At 49.6% G+C, this 22,278-nt stretch overlaps 1 protein-coding gene across 1 annotated transcript in view; it reads right to left on the bottom strand.

Annotated features, from left to right (window-relative positions):
- TRPV1 (transient receptor potential cation channel subfamily V member 1) overlaps positions 1-22,278 on the bottom strand; it is a 544,023-nt gene that overhangs the window by 223,384 nt on the left and 298,361 nt on the right. The window contains exons 10-11 of the mRNA XM_078679941.1: positions 14,441-14,511; positions 10,391-10,556 (exon numbers count right to left, since the gene is read on the bottom strand). Coding sequence (XP_078536067.1) covers positions 10,391-10,556; positions 14,441-14,511 — 237 coding nt within the window. The remainder of the gene's footprint in view (positions 1-10,390; positions 10,557-14,440; positions 14,512-22,278) is intronic.

Consider the following 22,278-nt stretch of genomic DNA (forward strand, 5'->3'; position numbering starts at 1 on the left):
GGCCTGAAAGCCTCCCGAACCTTCCCAGCATATCCACCGCGCCTTCCAGAGCCCTTCCAGCGTCCGCCAGGTACAGTAACAAGTCGTCAGCGTACAACAATATATAATGCGAGTCAAGTCCCTGCGCAATCCCGTCGAAAACAACTCCCGTTCTTGCCTGTGCCGCTAAGGGTTCCATCGCTAGAGCAAAGAGCAGAGGGGATAGCGAGCAGCCTTGCCTCGTGCCCCTACAGACCGGATAAACCGAGGAGACCAGTGTCCCTAGCCGCACCCGCGCCTTAGCCGATGAATAGAGCACTCTCGTCCAGCCTCGGAACCCCTCCCCAACCCCGAACTTCAACAGCACACCATCTAAAAAATCCCATTCCAAACTATCAAACGCCTTTTCAATATCAACCGCCAGCACTACCGGGCCTGGATCCGCCAAGGCAGCACTATCAATGACCCCAATCAGCCGACGGATATTCATCGAGGTATTCCTGGAGGGGATGAATCCCGCCTGATCTCTATGCACCAAAGAGGTCATCAGTGGCAGGAGCCGGGTGGCCAGGATTCGGCTCAAAATCTTATAATCCACAGTCAACATAGACAACGGACGAAAAGAAGCGACATCTAAAGCATCTCTGCCCGGTTTCAGCAGGGGCACAACCAGCGCCTCCGTCATAGAGTCAGGCAATCGCCCCAGTTGTTTCGCCTCCGCATACACAGCCTGCAGTCTGGGCGCCAGCACTTCCATAAATTTGGCGTAGAACTCGATCGGCAACCCATCCACCCCAGGGGTCTTATTCCGCGCCATATGGCTAATCGCCCCTCTAATTTCGGCCAGGGTGACAGGGCCCCCCATATCCCGGGCCTCCTCCTCACCCAATACCGGCAAAGGAATCTGATCTAAATAATCGCCGATGTCCGTGGCTTCCACTTCGAGGTGGCTGGTATATAGGCCCGTGTAGTAGGATTGAAAGCGCTCCAGGACCGCTGACTGCGAGCAAACCACCACCCCATCCTCCTTTCGCACACTCAGCACCGGACAACCCCGAGGGTTCGAATCAGCCAGCTTCGCAAGGAGCGTGCCCACTTTATCACGTTCCTCATGCACTTTCACCGCATACAACTTATAGTCATAGCACCGCAATCTCTCCGTCTCAGTCGCCACCGCTTCCTTAGCACGCAGCAGGCTGTCCTGCAGCTCCGGCTTCTCTGGACGCTGCTGTTCCACCCCTCTCAGCACTGTCTCCGCTTTCGCGAGGTCAGACAGCACGGTTCCTCTCACAGTCAGAAACCGGCCCATGCATATCCCCCTCACCACCACTTTCATCGCGTCCCATTCATTCGCTCTGGTCGCCGTCGACCCAGCATTGATCGCGAAGTAGTCGTCAATGCTTTGTCGGACCGTGTCGCAGAACGCTGGGTCATCCAGCGACTCCGGGCGGAGTCTCCATGTGGGGACCGCCGATCTCGCCAACTGCCATTGCACCGAAATCAGCAGCGGGTTATGGTCCGAGATGGTTCTAGACAAGTACTCAGTGTGCCGCACCACCTTCGCCAGAGATTCACAACACAGCACCGAATCCAAACGAACATGCAGATCATGCAGCGCTGAGAAATAGGAGTAATCCCGAGTTTCGGGGTGCTGCGCCCTCCATACATCCACCAAGCCCCACCTCTCCTGCCAGTCCCGTCTATGGGTCGCAAGTCTGCGCACTGGGGAGTCCACCAAAGGCGGGTGTGACCTGTCCAACAGCACATCCGAAATGGAGTTAAAATCCCCCGCCAGGAGGATAGGGCCTGCCAAGTAGTACGCCAGTGAGCGCGACAAGCTCTCAAAGAAGTGGGCCTGCTCAGCGTTGGGGGCATAGATGTTACACAGCACTACTTCCCTTCCACACAGCCGTCCCTCCACCACTACATAACGACCCTCCGGATCTATCTTCTGACTCGTGACTTGGAATGGCGTGCCCGCTCTGACCCATATCAACACCCCCCTGGCAAATGCTGAGTAAGTCGTGCCAAACACCTGACCCCGCCACCTCCTCTGCAATGCCCCACATTCCTGCTGTGTCAAGTGAGTTTCTTGAAGCATTGCTATCTGAACGCCCCGCCTCACCAAGTAGGCATGCACCTTGTGGCGCTTAACCATAGTACGAATACCCCGGACATTCCATGTGATACATTTCAAATTAGGTAACGTCCCCATAGAGCATCAATCCCAACAGTGGCGCATGCCAATAAATGTGACCCACATCGCAGCAATTGTACAACCCCTTCAAAACATACCCTGCAACTCCCACCCTCCCCCTCCCGAGGACAGGGCCTAGTAACCCAGCTTCAGCCCCGTTCCAAACCTCAAACACCCCACACATCACACTAATCTGTGGTCGACACCACAGAAGACCTTAAGGGTCTGATGGGGACTATGGAGCCCCGAACCAGGACGACAGAGCAACCACCCCGCGCCCATAGCCCCGTACTGCCGATGCAGCCCCATACCTGGCAGTCCAATAGAAGTCAGGAGCGTCCAGGCCATACAAAAGTCCAGCTGCCACAAGCTTCACCCATTAAAGATACCTTCTGACGTTTGTGGAGTAACCTCCGGCCCCTGCGCTCCCCCCACCTCCGAGTCCTCATCGCCAGTCTTCAAACCTTCACTCTCCGAAGCCGAACCTCTGGAGGCGTCCTCCTGCTGCGATCCCGTTATGCTCGCTGTGGCCTCCAACGCACTCTGTCTATCGGCCAGCATTTGCGCCTCTCGCTCGGCCCTTTGACGTCTATTCCGGGAGCGGATGCGCTGCGACTTCCTGACCCTGACCGGTTGTTCCCGATCTCTGGCTGGCCTGTGTGTCCGATCCGTCCCTGCTCGATACAGTTCCAGCCAGGACCAACCCGCATCGGGTGTTTGGAAAAATTGAGTCCTGCCGTCAACGATGACCCGCAGCTTGGCTGGAAAAAGCAAGGAGTATTGAATCCCCTCCTCTCTCAGCTCCTTTTTCACCGACAGAAAGGAAGCCCTGTTCCGCTGCACCTCCTGCGTATAGTCCGGAAAGATTGTCACCTTGCTGTTGTCCACTTGGAAGGGCCCACGATCTCTCGCCTTTTGGATCAGCAGATCCCGATCCTTGTAGTGCAGCAGTCTGGCCACCACCGGTCGGGGCGGTCGGCCCTCCAGGGGAGGCTTCGCGGGCACCCTTTACGCTCTTTCCAGGGAGAAGAAGGGGGACAGGCCCTCAGGCGCCACCACTGTGCGGAACCAGTCCTCCAAATAGGCCACTGCATCATCCTTCTCAATTTTCTCCGGAAGCCCCACCACCCTCACGTTGTTCCGGCGGTTGCGTCCTTCCGCGTCCTCCACCCGACGCTCCAAAGTCGCCAGTCGATGGACAACGTCATCAAGTTTATGCTCCGCCGTGACCACCGCCGGTTTCAGCTCCTGGAGCAGTCGTTCATTGGATTTCACCCGGTCAGAGAGCTTGGCGTGGTCCGCCCTCAGCAGGCCGAGCCCGGACGCCACCTGCGCAATATCCTGGTGCAGCTCCTCCTTCGTAGCAGTTATCGCGGCTAAGATTGCATCAAGGCGGAGGTTGAGCCTCTGTTCTTGCGGTGAGGACTCCGTTGGGAAGCCGCCAGTCACGTCCTCCGGCCTCCCCTTCCAGACGGCTCGGCGTCGCCATTGCCCTGCGCGGCCATTTTGTGTGCAGGTAGTCAGCTACTCAAGCAGCCCCTTCGGACAAAGGCTAGGCCCACCAGAAACGCCCAGCGGAGCACTCCAACTAGTGCGGCTCACCAATCCTCAGGACAAGCGGGAGCTCGCGGCGCCAACCGTACCCCACGCACAATCCTCCGACAAGATCCAGTCCGGAAGTGCACTCCTCGGTGCCCCACAGTCACTCAGAAAATGCCCGCAAGGCCCACCAGGGCTAGGGGGGGCAAAGTCCACTGAGGAGGCGGCCAGTGAATCAGGCGAGGCCCTGGGCAACACTGGCCCCCGCTATACACCATGCGCTGTGGAGCTCAGCACCACGCCGCCAGCCCGGCGCGTCCTTGCCGTCCAGCGGGCGGGACCCCCACCATGGATCAGGCCGACAGCCACCTCCCAGTCTGCTCGTGTCCCAGGATGTCCAGGCGCCTTGGGCGGCCGCCCCCCCCAGTGCCCCACCAGCTCACTGTACACCCCTGTGTCCCGTCGGCCCCTAGTGCGGGTCAGCCAGTGGGTGGGCGGCCTCCCAGTCCAGCAGTGCCTCTGCCGGCACAGCGCAATTGCAGGCTCCGCTCTTCTGCCGTCCTAGGATTGGGTGGGGGAGGGGCGCCACACACGCCGCACACGCCGGTAAATCCCCGCCGGCCTCCTCCGCAGCGCGGGGCCCGCACCAATGGCCCACCGCTCCGCTTGCTGCCACACGAGTGCCCCGCAGGAGCCTACAGCCGCTCCGGTGCCCCACACCGCTCCGCTCCCGGAGCTCTCAGGCAGTCGGCGCCGCCATCTTTGCTTTGTTCGCTCGCCAGGTCGAGCCGAGCACCAGGTCCGCCCGCGCTCACCGGCCAGGGTCCCGACCGGAGTCAAACGCTCCTCAACAGGTCATCAGCCCCTCCGGACCACGATTCCAGCCGCCAGGCAGTTCGGGGCGACGTTCAGCAGGAGGAAAGACGGGACATGGCGCGGAGCAACTCGCTCACGCAGCCATCCCGGTCGGCGCTGAAACCACGCCACCGAGGGGAAGGAGGGTTTGGATCCACTACCAAGAACACTCAACTCATCTCCCAGCTCCAGCAGAGATCATTGCATATGGGAAAGACAATACTTTGTCATGAGATCAAAAGCTGAAACATTTTACTTGTAAAAATAGTCATACTTGTATCTTTCATATATCATACTGTGGAGTTTCAGTATGTTGGGTGTCCCTCCTGGAGTGTGGTTGAGTGTGTCTGATTGGGCCGTGAGGGACCAGGAGCCCCCAACCCTGAAATGACCACCTGACCATTCAGGCGGACACCTTTGCTGAACCAACCAGATGCTAAATAAACTGTTTTCAACAGGTCATATTGAAAGTGCTCAAATGAGACTGATTCAAACCTATGCTAAAAATGAAATATAAGTCCAGCTTGATGAAAATGGTGATTGCAAGATGGAATATATAAGACTGTCCTCAACAGGTTGTACTTTTGAATGACAAATGTGAAATTAGATTGTTTTAAATATAACAGGCGGACCGTGTGCATTCACACGTTAGGACTGATGTTTCTATTAAATCCAGCATTGCATACCTGGAGTACAAGAGAAATAGTTCAGTTTGATGAAGATTGTGCTTTATTATTCTAAAATTCATTTATTGGCTAAAACAGAATATATAAGCTTAGGTGCTTCTATAGTATAAGGTCCAGGATTAGCCATTTAGAGCACTAGCAGCATTAATATGTTAACATGTTTGTCAGATTGAGTATTCCTCACACATTTATTTGTGTAGCTGAGCTACTATTTGATATACAAGAGTTATTTTAGGTGGAATATTAATAGTAATATGTGTTGTAATTTTATAATGTCACTTTTAGTGTGTGACTAATTTTATATTCAGGCTTTAACTTAAAAAAGTTGATTTTTTATATGTATATTTTGAGAGTCAAAGGTCAAGGGGTGGAGTGGAGTGCTACATGCAATTATACATTGTGAGATTGTGTATTGACCATTGACTCCATGTACAGAATCATTTTGTGCGATTGTATGGTTTTATTGGGTGCCTTCTTGCAGCTTCAGAGTGGGTTGTTTCAAAACAGCCTTGCTGGAAAGGGACGTGTGGGATGTGTGTTTAAAAGTGTGAGATACTTCTCTATCTCAGGGTAAGCACTGGGGCCTGGCCAGCTTTTGTGATTAGACAGGACACAGACTAGTACGGTCAGCCTGATTTTGCAATAGATGAAGGGAGGGGGAATTTCTAGAATTCTCTCTCTGTGTAAGTAAAGATATTAAAGACATAGTGTTGGTTCTCAGACACAAGCTTGCCTGTGGAGTGGACGCACTTTCACAGGGAAATCTTCGGTGGTTCCGATTGAGACTTCTGCCTGGCTGTCAAGGGCTTCCTGGTCGTGCTGGCCATAATGTTCTCTCTCGGTCTGTGATGTATTTCTCTAACTTACTTTGAGTATATATACTATACGTTTCATTGCTCTGTATATATATTTCATATGTTTTCATGATGTGTATACATGCTCTTTATATTTGATTACAGTGCCTATTTCTTGCATTGGACGTTCACTATTAATAATTGCAAGCATTTTACTATTAATATATGCTTATTTGACAGTTGGATTACCTGTGAGCCTCTTATTATTACTTGCTTGTGCACACACACAGACACACTAGCAGGGAAGCGATTCTTCACAAAGGAAATGTATACTTATATATATATATATATATATATATATGTACATATATATAAATATTCACAAACGCTACTTCACGCCGTTCACCATTCCAGGTACATAAAGCAGGCACGGACCACATTTCAGTGCTCAATCAGTAGTTTATGTTTTAGTCGGCCATGACCTGTTTCGGTCCTTCCTGGACCTTCATCACATGCGGAAGGAAGCACTCAACAGGAGGATGGTTCAGCAGAGCATTTATTAGCGAAACCGCGCCAACATCTCCAATTATTTTAATATCCCTGACGCGTTTCGGTGCAGCTGCACCTTAATCATAGGGAAGGGGAAAACAAAAATACGGGCTGCATTACGTTTAAACAGTACATTAACAGCAGGCACTCTCCAGTGAATTGCCTGCTGGCACACGTAGTGCCAATTATTTCCCATCTGTAGGGTCCGTGTTCTTTGTCATCAATTCATACCCCTAATCAGTTTTAATGTTTATTTAGCCCTCCGGTGGGCCGCAGGTCTGTTGCCCGGTTTCCAATTAAAAAATCATCCATTCTGTAAATGGAGGATTTGCTGAATCATCCTCCTCTGTTGAGTGCTTCCTTAAGCTCGGGGACTTTCTTTCAGATATATATATATATAGTGTACATTTCCTTTGTGAAGAATCGCTTCCCCGCTAGTTTGTATAAATAAATGGATATGTTTAATAAATGGATATGTTCCTTAAGTATGCATTAACAGCTTTATGCTGTTTGATCTGGCAAATTTGGCGTGGTTTTCCCAGACTTTTTGCCTCCTGACCTCCGGTTTTGCAGACTTCATTATTGCATACTTTAGTATTCAGGGTACTTTACCAGTGCTAACCAGGGCTAAAGGACATATTTTCTGTACTCTAAACATGGTAGGTTTGTCCACAATTAGCCTATTTAATTTACTTATAAGTCCCTAGTAAAGTGCACTATAATTGCCCAGGGCCTGTGAATTAAAGTCTACTAGTGGGCCTGCAGCACTGATTGTCCCATCCACTCAGTAGCCCTTTGAATAATGCTTAGGCCTGCCATTGCAAGGCCTGTGTGTGCAGTTTGAAACTGCCATTTTGACCAGGCAAGTTAACCTACTTGCCAGACCCAAACCTTCCATTTTATTACATATAAATCACCCCTAAGGTAGGCCCTAGGCAGATCTATGGGCAGGCTGCAGTGTATTTAAAAATTAGGACATGTACTGTTGAACTTTATATGTCATGGTAGTGAAAAATTCACTTTTCACTACTGAAAGGCATATCTCTCTCATAGATTACCATGGGGGTTGCCTTAAATCATATTTTAAGGGTCACTTTCCGTTGGGAGCAGATAGAAAATTGGAGTTTGGTGACTTAGGCCTCACAATTTAAAAACGCATCTTATAGTAAAGTTTTTTTTTTAAATTGCAGGTCTGAAAATGGCACTTTTAGAAAGAGTGCATTTTGTTATCTTAACCATTCTGTGCTTCTGCCTGTCTCGAAATACACGTCCGGTTTGGGTGACAGCTGGGTTTTGTGCATTCCCTCTAGACAGTCACACAAAAGGAAGCTGGAGTGTGACATTTGCATCCTGACAGCCCATCATAAGGCTGATGGACTCTACTGATTTACTGATACTACTAGATTAGGAGGGAAGAACTGACACTTGCACCTGAATAGGGCTGTGCCAGTCCCCACACAAAGAGATGCATACCCCCCTGTAGTGTGTCTGGAGCCAGGGCAGGAAAGGCAGGAACCTTGCGAATTTCAAAGGCCTCTTTGAAGCTTCCCCCCACTTCAAAGGCACATTTGGGTATAACTACTGGACCCTTGACACCACCAAATCCGAATGCTACTAGAACCAAGTACTTTCTGTCTGGAAGAAGAGCTGCTGTTGTGTTGGCCTGCTGTCTCCTGAGTGATGTGCTACAAGAGAGACTGCCACTTTGCAAATTGCACTGCGGTGTTGGCTGCTGCTTCTTGCCTGGGAGTGAGAGGGACTGGACCTGTTCTCTACATCCTTGAACCCAAGATTCTCCAAGGGCTTGCTGACTTGCATCCTGTTTTCAGAAGTCTCAGGGACACAAAAGACTTCTTGCAACTCTGCTGGTGCTGCTGAACTCTACAATCTGCGAGTCCTACCATTGCCTGAGGTGCCCCCTACAGTCCTGGGCCTCACGCATGGGTACTGCAGCTGTTTCTACTCAAATCGGAGCATCGACTCTACTGCATGAAAAACTGGCGTATCACTCTTTGACACAGTGCCGTATAAACCGCAACGAGTGTCCCTACTGCCCATCTGAAGACTTCCCTGCACGACCCAACAATGATGCAGCATTGAAGCTTCAACATCGTCTGTGAGGCTGACGATGGCGCAGTGGCCCGACTGCATGGATCAGAGCCGACGCATCGAGTCTTAAACGTCAATCCATTGCTCAATATAAGGTGCTTTTTCAGCGGACCCTGCATGGGTTCTGTAACCGGCCTGCCCTCCATCAACGTCGACCTGAACTTTGTATTCGCACTGCACTTTAAATAGGGCGAAGGTCCTATCGCCACAGGAATGTCAGAAAAAGTGATGTTCTTTTCGCGGTAGAGGCTTGTAAATATGCTCCTTAAAGTCTAAGTAATGACTATCCTCATAACTCAGCGTTAGAATATGAATTTAGTCCATAGAAAACACGCATAATTCAATAGACTTGTGAAAGGTAATATTCTAATATATGTTGAAGTCGCACCCCCTGTATGATCTGGCCTCCAGAAAACCAAAAAAGAGTCTGTTTTTTTACTTTGCTTTTTAGTTTCTTTCCAGTTTCAACAAAAGATACTCAATGGTCCCTGCTGGATTCAGTAGTTCCACTTACCACCGTTCACCTTCGAACCCAAGGATATCATCTGCGGCACTCCTCAAGGCTCCTTCCTCAGCCCCACCCTTTTCAACACCTACATGATCCCCCAGCCAACATCATCAGGTCCCACAGACTAAACATCATATCCTACACAGATGATACCCAGCTCATCCTCTCACTCTCAGAAGAACAAACCAACACGAGAATCACCTTCCACTGGAGTATGACAAGCTTTGCCACTCTCAACATGGATAAAACAGAAGTGCTGATTTTGGGCAATGACACCACCCCTTAGAACGACTCCTGGTGGTCCTCGAAACCAGGACTATCACCCAAACCGACCGACCACACCAGAAACCTGGGCATAATTCTGGACTGCAAACTGCCATGAAGTCCCAGATCAACGCTGCCTAATATGCCAGCTTTCGAGGCTGGCATACGTCTGCTAGTGCAACAATCTCTCATCCAACTTGATGGTGGACCATTTCCCCAAGCCAGGTAGTGTTCACTTTGCCAGAAAGACAGCTCCCCTCATTGCATGCTTGGAAGATAACCTAGTCTGCTATGGCTCACATGGTGGGAAAGGTCTGTGAAAATCAGTGAAGGTCCCCCCATCCTAAATCGAGGGGGATGACTACCAACAAGACTTGTCAGTCCTGTGGTGGAGGGAGTCCAGATCAAGTATTACTGCCAGCAGTGTTTTTACCAATTTTACCCATGCCGTTCCTTACTTCTAAATGAGGCCAGGAACCTGTGGTTTTGGCTGGGCAGGACACCCACCCCTTATTTACATTTTTACTACCATTCCAAACCCTAAATGTGGCCCTTCCCCGCTTCTCTATGAAGATCTTAAGTAGGTGTACACAGCAATATAGGGAAATATAAATTTGTACTTTACATTTTCTAAGCAATGTATACTATTAGCTTGTGATGTTTCTTAATTTTAGCCCAGAATGAATTAAATAACCTTTTATTTATTATGAAGCATCATAAATATTTAGCCTCCAGAATATATTCTTCAATATAAGGTTGCGTATCCACCTCTGCTGTTTTTTCTATAGCACTATATCAAGTGCTAGTATGAATTTAGGGCATCCCTCAATAACTATATAACACAATAAATATATACAACTGTAAAAATTTAATTGTGGACATTCTCTTCAGGAAGCTGCCCCATACTGACCTTCTCGATCATGACAGAGTATATCCCCATCTGCTGGAAGCCACGGGTGTAGTAGAGCATGTTTAACCAACTCAAGGACAAACATATGACCATGGAGGCCACATAATGTTCCATACCTATGAAGTACAGTGCCACAGCAACCAGCAGGAACAGAGATTGGATGAAACTGCAGAGTAAAAAGAGCTCTTGTCAATCTGTTGTCATGCTTGCAGACGTAATGTAGCAGAAACATACATTTTGTATTTTATTGTTGTAAAGTGTGCAAACTATCAGTCAGCTGCAAACCAGTCAGAAGAAGAAACAGATGGGTATTTCTTCCGAAGACTCCATGTTTTTTGATAGCACCCACACCCATTCTGCAACATACATATTTATAGATTTTTAAAACAAGCTTGCCATTCCTATTAATGACCAGGCAGCTAACATGGCTAATAACCCTAGATGGCACCCTATCAGTACCTGCTGATCCTAGCCACCATTTTAGGTGTGAGGTAGTGCTTAATTTCTAAAACAAATAAGTGCCAGGGCTCTCATCAGGAGACCACGGCAGCGTGCACCACACGTTGTCCCTGCCAGCGATGCCAATGATAGTACCAACACAACTAATAACCATCACACTCCTACAGGTGTGACAGTTCAGATTATTTCAGGTCTGCAAAGCTATATGAATGACTTGGATGGTAGGTAATAGTCATTTTAATGTATATTGAAATAATAATTAACTCTAAATTTACCAGTCAGTGCCACCTTTTGGCAGACTGTCACAAGCGCCAGTGTTGACAATGAAGTGCCGGTGCTGAGCACCGGAAAGCATTGGCTCAAATTAGGCACAGGTGTCAGGACTTTGCAAATCCTGAAAACATATGGACGCCCACAACACTAAACTGTTTTCTTTTATTTTGACCCACGGTGGAGGAGGTTGTAGCTTTTAAGAGGAGAGGTTCACCCTAGAGAGTTTGAAGCACGTGCATTACAGCATTTAGGCTTTCAATATGAAAAAAATACTCTGTTGTAGAATCAACTTGGTTATTGCTGTGCATGTACATTAGCATTGTAAGTATAATATATCCATTGAAACCCTTTAATACGTAAAGGGACTAAGGGATCCATTCCTTGTCAACCTTTATCTCTGTTGGCACAGTCGGTGGGAGAACATGATTTCTTTAACTTAACAGATGTTATGATCAGCCATCTGGACAAAAGAAACCATGCCTTTGTGTTCCAAACTATTCTTGTGTTTCTGCAACCCAAGAAAAGTTTACAACGATCGCCCTATGATCCCTAAAGCAAAGAGTGTGCATACCATTTTAGGAGGGACTAGGCCAGAAAAGAGAAAACAAAATTCTAAATATCAAAGTAAGGTCTGTTTTTGATCTCTGGATTCTCAATAGATAGTTCATCCTGGTAGCTCTTAGTAGACATTATTAAATGGTTGAATGGGTGCATTTCTTGGTCTTCAGTTTATAGCTCAGACGTCGCATCACCCATTTTTGGTGTCCACTCATTTTCACACCTGGGTTTGCTCTATTATGTCATACATATCTCCAGTAACAGATCATTGGAGGATCACAGGAGGTATCTTTGATATATTTTCTCGTATCAAGACACCCTTCTTAAACAAGCAGTTGGATGAAAGCAGCTATGTTATGACTCCTAGCCACTGAAGGTAAGAGATCTGTCTCTCATGGCCTCCTAAATCTCTATAAAGGGCAATTTATGTAGATCTTAAGCCATGGTGAATATGCATAGCACCCCAGTTAGAAATAAAGAAACACCTTCTCCAATTGCAACAGCTCTATTGTGAGTCATCACTTCAGAGCAGTAGGGAGCGTTTAGTGAAATCATTTTGAAAATAGGAAACATTCATCTGCTATTCAAATTCGTATTTTCTGCCTTAGTGTTTACTTCTTTGGACAGTATACTCAGGGGAGTAGGGTTCTGCTTATTGCATTCTCATGAAGTTCACTATCCACATGGTTCAAATTGCTCCAGTGAACAGGATTAAAACTGCCCATCAATGTCCTGCAACGCTGCATCTGACTCTAAATAGTTCCCATTCTGTATGAGGCCAGAGTAGAGGATGCCATACGGACAAAACAAAGACAGACTCCTATTATGTATTCAGTCAAGGTGGCCACCAGTGGGAATCAGAACATTTTGAATACCATATTTCTTTTTCACAGTGGGAAACCCAATGGGTGGATATTCCTTCTACTTTCAAAACTTCATACAACAAGTTGCTGTACAATTTTGAGCTCCCACTCTACTTTCGTTTTCTTCATTTTAAAACTGACAATCACTGGTTGTAAAGTTAATGGGCAAGACATGTTGAAGTAAGCCTGGTTCTCCTCTCGCATATATGTTGCCTCTGGATTTTGACAACTCTCATCCTAGGAGGGAGGCCCCTCAATGAAGCTCAAATAAAGTTTGCAACGTGCTCCCAAGCCTCTGCAAATCAGTCAATTTTGACTGGCCTATAGGTGGGTAACCTATTAATTATGAGCAAATACTTTGTTAGAGGAAGGATTACGCTATACATACAATGCATTTTACTTGCTAGTTATTGTATCTAGTTCACATGACAGTTTGAAGATGTTCAAAATGCTCCAAATAGTAGATTTCATGCACCACTGTACAAAGCCAGGCATACCTTTGGCTGTTCCTATGTAAAGATCTTACAAGAGCAGAGAGTTGTGAACACAAAGAACAATTCTGAAACCCATGATTTATTTTTTATCAAGATCCTCCACTCCAACTGTGCCTTTCTGCACAGATCTTTGTTCAAATTGGATTGCTATAGAAGTTCTACAGGTACGTATGGTAACTATTTACCTGTATGGAGCATAAGGTAATAGGGTTTATTTTGTAAAGAACCATAAATGGATTTATTGAGAATTGTTTTCAGAAAGTTCCACTTGTTTACAACTCAGCACATTCATGGCCATGAAACATGGTTTCATAAACATTTATTGGCCATTAATATGAGTTCATCAATCATGTCAAACTGGAAATTGTTTCATTGAATAAAGCACTCAAGCATTTTAAGATATTGTCCAGGTATGTAAAGTATAAGCATTATTTATGCTGCATCCAATGCATAACACATTTCCTCAAAGACAAGGTTGTCGAAAGATCTTGCGGAAATCAAGCTGTTTCGTCTTTTACTTGGTTTCAAAGTACATCATTGTGTACTATTTGGGGAATGACGGCACCTACTGCTGTCTCTGTAGGAGTGTATTTACTAAACAACTTCAAGGTCACCCTTCACCACGCGCTATTGCATGAAGAGAATCAAGTGGAGAAAAGGCATTTCTGCAAATTCTACAAATTCTATTTTAATTTGGAAGGTCTCACTCCCACCTTCTGTACTGCTTACACTTCTTAATCTAGTTCAAAGTGTTTGACTATTTAAATATTCTAAGAGTCAATGCCTAAAAAAGACAGTTTATTTATTTGTAAGTATAAGTTTACATTCTAAACTTCTAGCTAGGGTATATATTTTGATCAATTGGCATAGGTTTATTTAGTACTGTTAGTGATCGTGATATATTTTCATTAGAACTATCAAGTTATCGGTAATTGCATAGTAAGTATTTTAGCAACATTCGACCTATATCTTACAACCTGCTGTACAGTGAAATAATATGAACAATACAAATTCATAATTTAGAAACATTACAAAATCATGTCCCTCTCAATAGCTTTCTAGGGCAGTTTATTTTAATTTGGAATCGTTTTTTGATGGGAGAGTTCTTCGATTTGCGCAGCAATGAGACATACTATTTTCCTAGTGTACTAGCAAAAACACTCTGAATATACTATTTCTTCAGAACAATTCATACATAATATATATATTTCTGTGAAGGAATTCTTGCTAAGACAATTTAGCAAGGGTTGCAGAAAATATTATTTATCATGCAAGATACTGTTCAGGACATTTTAGAAACTTGTACATTGGTGGGCAGAAGGAACTCAACTGATTTTCCACTACCTTCAGAATCCATGCAGTTGCACAGGGCTGAATACAGAAGTCAATGAAAGGAAACTTACAAAAGAACCTCGCTGTAACTGTCGATGAGTAAAGTCTTTAAGGACGGGCGCCGTTGCACAAAATATTGAATCTACAGTGGAAAAAAATGGAAATTATTGAAACAGAGGTACTAGTGTGAAATTAAAATGTCTTTCTTGCTTTGTTCTGATTTCTGAAGTATTTTTGTGACTAGTAGGATATTCTGCACATGTTCTACAGTTTTTGAATTTGTTTAATACAGAATTCGTTTTCTAGAATTAGCCCTAATATGGTTTGTTGGTTGGCTGTTTATCAGTTGTTCCCAATACAAATCAGCGACACCTGTTATTCTAAAATGCATTGCCAAATAACTTTTGCCATGAAAGAAACTAAGAGAAAAAGCTCTGCAAGCTAAAAAGCCCCTAATCCATCAAGCTAGCGGTTTCTTTTACCCTTTTACAAAACATTTTCTTCTCCTGCCCCAATGTTCAATATGGATCTTGCATGGCTTTGCTAACAGTAAATCCAGTCACTGGAACAAACTCATAACATCTTCAACATCGTGAAAGAACTCTCCAGCCCCAGCTCCAACACCAACAACATACCACCATCACAAGACCTGTGCGACTCACTGGCCACCTTCTTTCACCGCAAGATCACCGACATCCACGACAGCTTCAACACCGCCACCCCCGCATCCACCACCGAGACCACCACCGCTGCGACCACCACCCGCATCAGTCGACTGACCGCTTGGTCCAATGTCAGCGACGAAGACACCATCAAGACCATGAACTCCATCCACTCTGGATCCCCATCTGACCCATGCCCTCACCATATCTTCAACAAAGCCTGCAGAGCCATCGCACCCCACCTCAATCAACATCTCCTTCGAGACAGCAAGCTTCCCGGAAAGCTGGAAGCACGCCGAGATCAACGCCCTACTGAAGAAACCCAAGGCGGACCCCTAGGACCTCAAGAACTTCCGGCCCATCTCCCTGCTTCTCTTCCCGGCTAAGATTACTGAGAATATCGTCAACAGACAGCTGACCCGCTACCTCGAAGACAACGACATCCTAGACCCATCCCAGTCAGGCTTCCGCAGCAACCACAGCACCGAGACCGCCCTCATCGCTGCCACCGACGACATCAGGATCCTTAATGACAAAGGAGAAACAGCCACCCTCATCCTCCTGGACCTATCAGCAGCCTTCGACACGGTCTGCCACCACACCCTAACAGCATGCCCTCATGATGCCAGAATCCAAGAGAAAGCCCTGGCCTGGACCACATCCTTCCTCTCCGGCAGAACCCAGAGCGTCCGCCTCCCACCCTTCCGCTCCAAGACCACCGAGATCATCTGCGGCGTTCCACGGGGATCATCCCTCAGCCCGACTGTTGGAAATGGGATCCCCGGCTGGCCAGGGCTTTCGCCAAAGTCAGTCAGAGACCACCACCCCCAAGTCAGGGCAAGGGAGTTACACGCCAAGATAACCCCCACTCACCCTCTAGGTGACGTGGCGCGAGCAGCAAGGCTAAACTTGGAGGTGATGTAAGTTAAGTATTTGCTCATGCACCCCAGCAACAACATCCAGGCCCACCACAAAGGAAACTCCACACAAGGTTATATAAAAATAGCCTTTGTATTACACCAAAACACATTAGATAAAACACACACTTTACAATGTGCCAGAGGCACGGGCAGAATTTACAGGGGATATGTACAAGACAGGGCCACCTGGACCACTGTCAGGAATCAGAAGTAGCACTTTGAATATAAATCACTGTAGCACAAAAATACACAACCAGTAATCACTGGTAACTAGGACCTCACTAGCACCACCTGTACTAGGGAGAAAGCAACCACCTACACATCACAATACCTGTGGGAGTGGAAGCACATAACACATGATGCAATGCATAACATTCATTCAGAGGTGTAAAGACAATAATAATTGCGCCAATCTCACAAGTCACCACCTGTGACTGTCCATGTGTCCCAATGTCAGGGCCTAAACGTGGCAGCTGCTCACGAAGTGCTGGGCAGCTGGAGATGAGGATGGGGCCATCGTGGGAGCCTCTCTAGGCTCTGCCCAACTGACTGTCTCCTGAGCCTCTCTGGCCCGCAAAACAATCAATGCAGCCCCTCTGGGCTCTGAATGCACAGATGCAGCCTCACTGGGCGGTGGGGGTCCCTCACGGGGGACCCGGGACACTGGGAGTGCCTCAAGCCTCTCTTAGGCTGGAGCACAAAGGCGGGCGTGTTGGAGTCCCCCTCCTGGGGACTCGAAGCACAAGGAAATGCCCCCTTTGCCCTCTTAGGGCCTTCTCTCAGGGCTCACAACCAGGTGGGGGCAAGGTGGGGCCTTCTGGGGCCACTCCACCACAGAAACCAAATGCTGCCCTGAGCCTCGCAGGCTCTTCGAACCAATGTAGCGCCTGCCTTGAGCCTCTCGGGGCTCTACGTAAAGAAATGTACCACTGGTTGGGGTGAGCACACAGGGGGGGCGGGCACCGACAATATGCCCCGACGCCCCCCTCTACCGCAAATGGCCGCCGGAGCCCTTCGTGGACTCAATCAATAATGTCCCCCCAGAGCCCTGCAGGCTCTAAGAACAAATGCCCCGGAGTCCTTGGACAACGGAGGGACTCACCCAGGGCTCTGCAGGTTCCTCTCTCTGCTCCGTCGGGCAGGGAACTCCTCTTCCGGACTGCGCCCGGGGCACACGTCCAGGCTCCTCGGCGGGACACCCCCGGGCTCTGTCTCTCCCTCGGGAGCCCCGGAGGAGACGGCTGCTTCCTGCTTCCGGCTGCGGGGGCGGGACTTACGGGCAGGCCGCGCCGCGATTTGCCGGACTCTCAGCTGCTTCCGGGTCGCCGTAGGCAGAGCGGCGGCCCGGGGGAAGACCTCACGGCCACAATCTGCCACAAACGCCGGGTGGGCACCGGCTCCCCTCTTCAGGACAGATCGAGGTAGGCACTCGATCAGGGCGGACAACGCCGGGTGGGCACCGGCCTCTGTAACCAAAGCGCTCACAAGCGCAATCAGTAAAACAAAGCGCTCCCAGGCGCTAGGCAGATAATCACAGCGCTCCAAGCGCTATAATCAAAAATAAAGCGCTAGAGGGCATAAAGCCCGCTCCTAGCGCTACGAGCAGAATAAAGTGCTCCCAGGTGCCCTCAGCAAGCAGGGCAGAGTTCCAGCAAGTCCTTGGGCAGGCAGGGGGGCAAGGCTGGGCCCAGAGACAGCTCACTGGGTCTCCAGGCAGGGAGACACCCCAAGTGGCGGTCCTCTGGCCCAGCGACAGCAGCAACAGCCCCCTCAGGATCCTGGAAAAGAACAACTTCAGTGGGGACACAGCCCCATTTTTATACAGTATTTTCCTTTGTCTGAGGGTGCAGAGTGGGGGCGTAACCAGTCGCAGCTGGTTCTTGAGTACTCTGTTTACCTCAACCACCCTCTCTATTCACTGGCAGGGCTTGGGTCATTAGACACACCACAGGGGGGCGGAGCCAGCATTGTGTGGGGAAAACCCAGCCCATCCAGGACACAGGTACACTCCTCCCACACATGACTCATGCTAATCTCCCACTCACCACCGGGCAGACCCATCCAGACTTCCTGGAGCCTGGCATGCCAGCCAGCTCCAGCCAATCACGCGCCAGCACCCTCACAGCACACATACAGCCATGTCTAGAAATGGCGCTTCCCTACTAGACACATACATGCTGCATACACCATCTCGCAGCATTCACTCTCACGAGTTCACACATACCAGACTCAAGCCTGTACACCCCACGCATCAGGAACTACCAGGGACACATACATTCCCCATGCATTCCTATGGGCGGGCAGGCCTAGCTCAGCACATGCACTCAGAGTGCGCACGCACTTTCCACTGGAACACAGTGAAAGTGCGCAGAACCCAAAAATCACCATTGCCAGGTCACCATTTAAAGCAAAAAGTCTAGGGGTGAACCTGCCCTAAGGGCCAAAGTCCAACACAACCCCCTTCCAGCCAAAACGCAGGGTAGACCGATCACCACCGTGATGGACTTCCCTGCTTGGGGCGATAGAACACGGACGCGGGCCCGCAACTACAGGGACACCCTCCTGTTCTACGCCACGGTGAACCCATGGGATTCCTTCTCAACACACTGTCTGGACCAACTGGGCTACCCCACTGGTACTCCCAAGTTGTCCGCGGCCAGGACCAGGCCCTGGGCCACCCAGGTGCCACTGGTTCATGCCAATTCGCAGAGCGGGGGTAGTAACCCCTGGCACATAGGAGCCATTCTCCACTCTTCCTGTCTGCCAGACAGGACTAGACTGCCACTGGTACTCCAGCCTAGGGCCTACAACCTCAGGCGGACCAGGAATCTCAGGGAAGGCTCTCCTCCCCTTACCTCTTCTTCTAGGGTTCCTCCTCCTCCGGCGAGGGGTACACCTAGAACGCCATTCCAACCCAGGGCTTATCCACTCAGGTTGCACCGGGGTCAGAGGTGGGCTCTCCCACCCTCTGCACCCCCTTCCAGAGGTCTGCCCTCTCCCACCTGGAGAAGTTCTTCTGGAAGAAGAACCGGTCAGGACACTGGTTACAGTCGTCCTACCCTTCAGTTCAGGCTGATCCTGAACCTGGCCTTCCAACCTCTGGTCTAAAACCTTTGGTGGAACAATTGCCTGGCACTCCAGGACTTCTGGGGATTCACACACAATCCCCCTGAGGCTAACAAATGACAAATCTGTTGTGTGACTGTCTGTCTGGCGCAGATCTCCCGCCCTCTGTCCACCTGACAGTGCGTGACGATCTCCCAGACCAGAAGTGGTGTTACCATGGTCACTACACGGGAACCTAGCCCAACTGGGTAGTCCCTGACCCACTGGTCCTTCCACTGGGGAACTCCCCCAATCACTCCTCACTCTGGACTCCTGTACCCTCCCTACCGGAGCGGTACTGCCAGACTCTAGAACCACAGGAGCTCTGGTTACAGACACTCCAGGTCCTCTACTCACTAGGAGATCCTCCTCAAGTGGACTAACAGGACAGCCTAGGTCCCCAACCTGGTGTTCCCTCAAGAAACCATCCAAGTCCTGAGGCAGGGCTTCGGGCGTCTGGGGAACCTCGGTCTCCCCCTCACTCCTGCTCCACTGAGCCAGGCAGTAAGCCCCTACACCCTCCTCGCTATCCTGGGACCTAGCTGGGCTACACTGAGCCTCTTCCACCACGCTGGGCTGGAAGATCCCTGAACCACTACTTTCGGAATCCCTCACCAATGATTCTGCAGAACCTCTGGCCCTTTCCCAGCGGTCTGCTTCCTCCGCCAGCTCATCAGGATCAGCGCATTCCAAACTCAACAGGTGCTGGCGCAACTCTAGACAACAAACACCAAGGATCTGCTCTCTGAGAACCATGTCGAACAATATGTCCCAATCACATTTCGTGGGCTCCCGTACCCAATCACACAGGGCTACACAACAGTCATCCACAAAATCTTCCCAAGACTGATGAGACGGTTTCCTAAGGTTCCTAAACCTCAACCTATTCTCCTCCTCTGGGGAAACGGGAACCATACTCTGGGAACTGGGACTTTCTACACTGTGATTTAAATAGCTGCCACCACTGGACCCAACCCTCCCTGGGGGATCCAGACACTCAACACTGCGCGCAGGGGATAGTCTACCCTCCAGAGCTACTTTGCCTCTGGTGGCGGCCCTCTCAGCCTCCTCTATCCTTCCCTGCGCTAAGACCCTCTCGGTCTCTAGCTGTTGCTTCTTAACCTCCAGCTGTTGCTTTCTAATGCCCAGCTGTGCCATAGCCTGGGCATGCTCCAACCTGAGCTTTTCTAAAGCCAGCTGGTGCTCCCTTTCTCTCCTCCTATCTTCCAGCTCCTCTGGGGACAGGGAAAGGGATGAGGCGCTGCCTCCTATGCTGGACCCAGCAAGGGACTCCCTATCTATGGGGTCTCTACTCTCTACTGGCGTCCAGGTGCTATCATCTTCTTCCTCCTCTTCTGAATCTTCAGGGCTCCCCACAGACCCACCACCCTCCTGGTGTGAAGCCCGGGCCCTTTCCTCACTGCGCTCAAGATCCCACTGACCCTTTTGCCATAGGATCAGGCTGCTCCTAAGTTCGGACTGAGTGTCTGACTCATCCACCCCTATGTCTCTCTCTTCACAGAACCTTACCAACTCTCTCATGCTGTACCTAAACAGATCACAGAAATCAAAAGCAGGCTCCATTCTGGCGGACGTTCTGGTGAAGAGATCACACAGGGAACCTAGGGGTCTGAGCTACACAGGAGTACACAATTCACAAGGTATTCAGCAAGCTCTCTACCCCAGAGAACTCACACTCACTTGCCTAGTGCCACACCCCAGTCATCCACACACAACCCCCCCCTCGGACTAGTAAGGCAGTTTCTACCGCCCCTGACTTCTCAACCTGACCACATGTGACACAGGTACCAGACTCTGGGCGCGGGGCGGGGGACAAATGCACTGGACACAATTACACAATGATACCTTTAGGAGAAGAAAATATGAAACTTCCAAAAACAACAATCCCCTAAAATGTGGTCATCTAAAATGGAGAGTTTTGTGGTGCAGCCAGCTGCCACTAAGGTACAACGCAAACACAAATCCTTATCCTCACCGCTTGCCGCCAATGTTGGAAATGGGATCCCCGGCTGGCCAGGGCTTTCGCCAAAGTCAGTCAGAGACTACCACCCCCAAGTCAGGGCAAGGGAGTTACACGCCAAGATAACCCCCACTCACCCTCTAGGTAACGTGGCGCGAGCAGCAAGGCTAAACTTGGAGGCGATGTAAGTTAAGTATTTGCGCATGCACCCCAGCAACAACATCCAGGCCCACCACAAAGGAAACTCCACACAAGGTTATATAAAAATAGCCTTTGTATTACACCAAAACACATTAGATAAAACACACACTTTACAATGTGCCAGAGGCACGGGCAGAATTTACAGGGGATATGTACAAGACAGGGCCACCTGGACCACTGTCAGGAATCAGAAGTAGCACTTTGAATATAAATCACTGTAGCACAAAAATACACAACCAGTAATCACTGGTAACTAGGACCTCACTAGCACCACCTGTACTAGGGAGAAAGCAACCACCTACACATCACAATACCTGTGGGAGTGGAAGCACATAACACATGATGCAATGCATAACATTCATTCAGAGGTGTAAAGACAATAATAATTGCGCCAATCTCACAAGTCACCACCTGTGACTGTCCATGTGTCCCAAAGTCAGGGCCTAAACGTGGCAGCTGCTCACGAAGTGCGGGGCAGCTGGAGATGAGGATGGGGCCATCGTGGGAGCCTCTCTAGGCTCTGCCCAACTGACTGTCTCCTGAGCCTCTCTGGCCCGCAAAACAATCAATGCAGCCCCTCTGGGCTCTGAATGCACAGATGCAGCCTCACTGGGCTGTGGGGGTCCCTCACGGGGGACCCGGGACACTGGGAGTGCCTCAAGCCTCTCTTAGGCTGGAGCACAAATGCGGGCGAGTTGGAGTCCCCCTCCTGGGGACTCGAAGCACAAGGAAATGCCCCCTTTGCCCTCTTAGGGCCTTCTCTCAGGGCTCACAACCAGGTGGGGGCAAGGTGGGGCCTTCTGGGGCCACTCCACCACAGACACCAAATGCTGCCCTGAGCCTCGCAGGCTCTTCGAACCAATGTAGCGCCTGCCTTGAGCCTCTCGGGGCTCTACGTAAAGAAATGTACCACTGGTTGGGGTGAGCACACAGGGGGGGCGGGCACCGACAATATGCCCCGACGCCCCCCTCTACCGCAAATGGCCGCCGGAGCCCTTCGTGGACTCAATCAATAATGTCCCCCCAGAGCCCTGCAGGCT

The sequence above is a fragment of the Lissotriton helveticus genome, chromosome 3_1, assembly GCF_964261635.1.
Source record: "Lissotriton helveticus chromosome 3_1, aLisHel1.1, whole genome shotgun sequence".
In the NCBI taxonomy this organism is placed as follows: domain Eukaryota; kingdom Metazoa; phylum Chordata; class Amphibia; order Caudata; family Salamandridae; genus Lissotriton; species Lissotriton helveticus.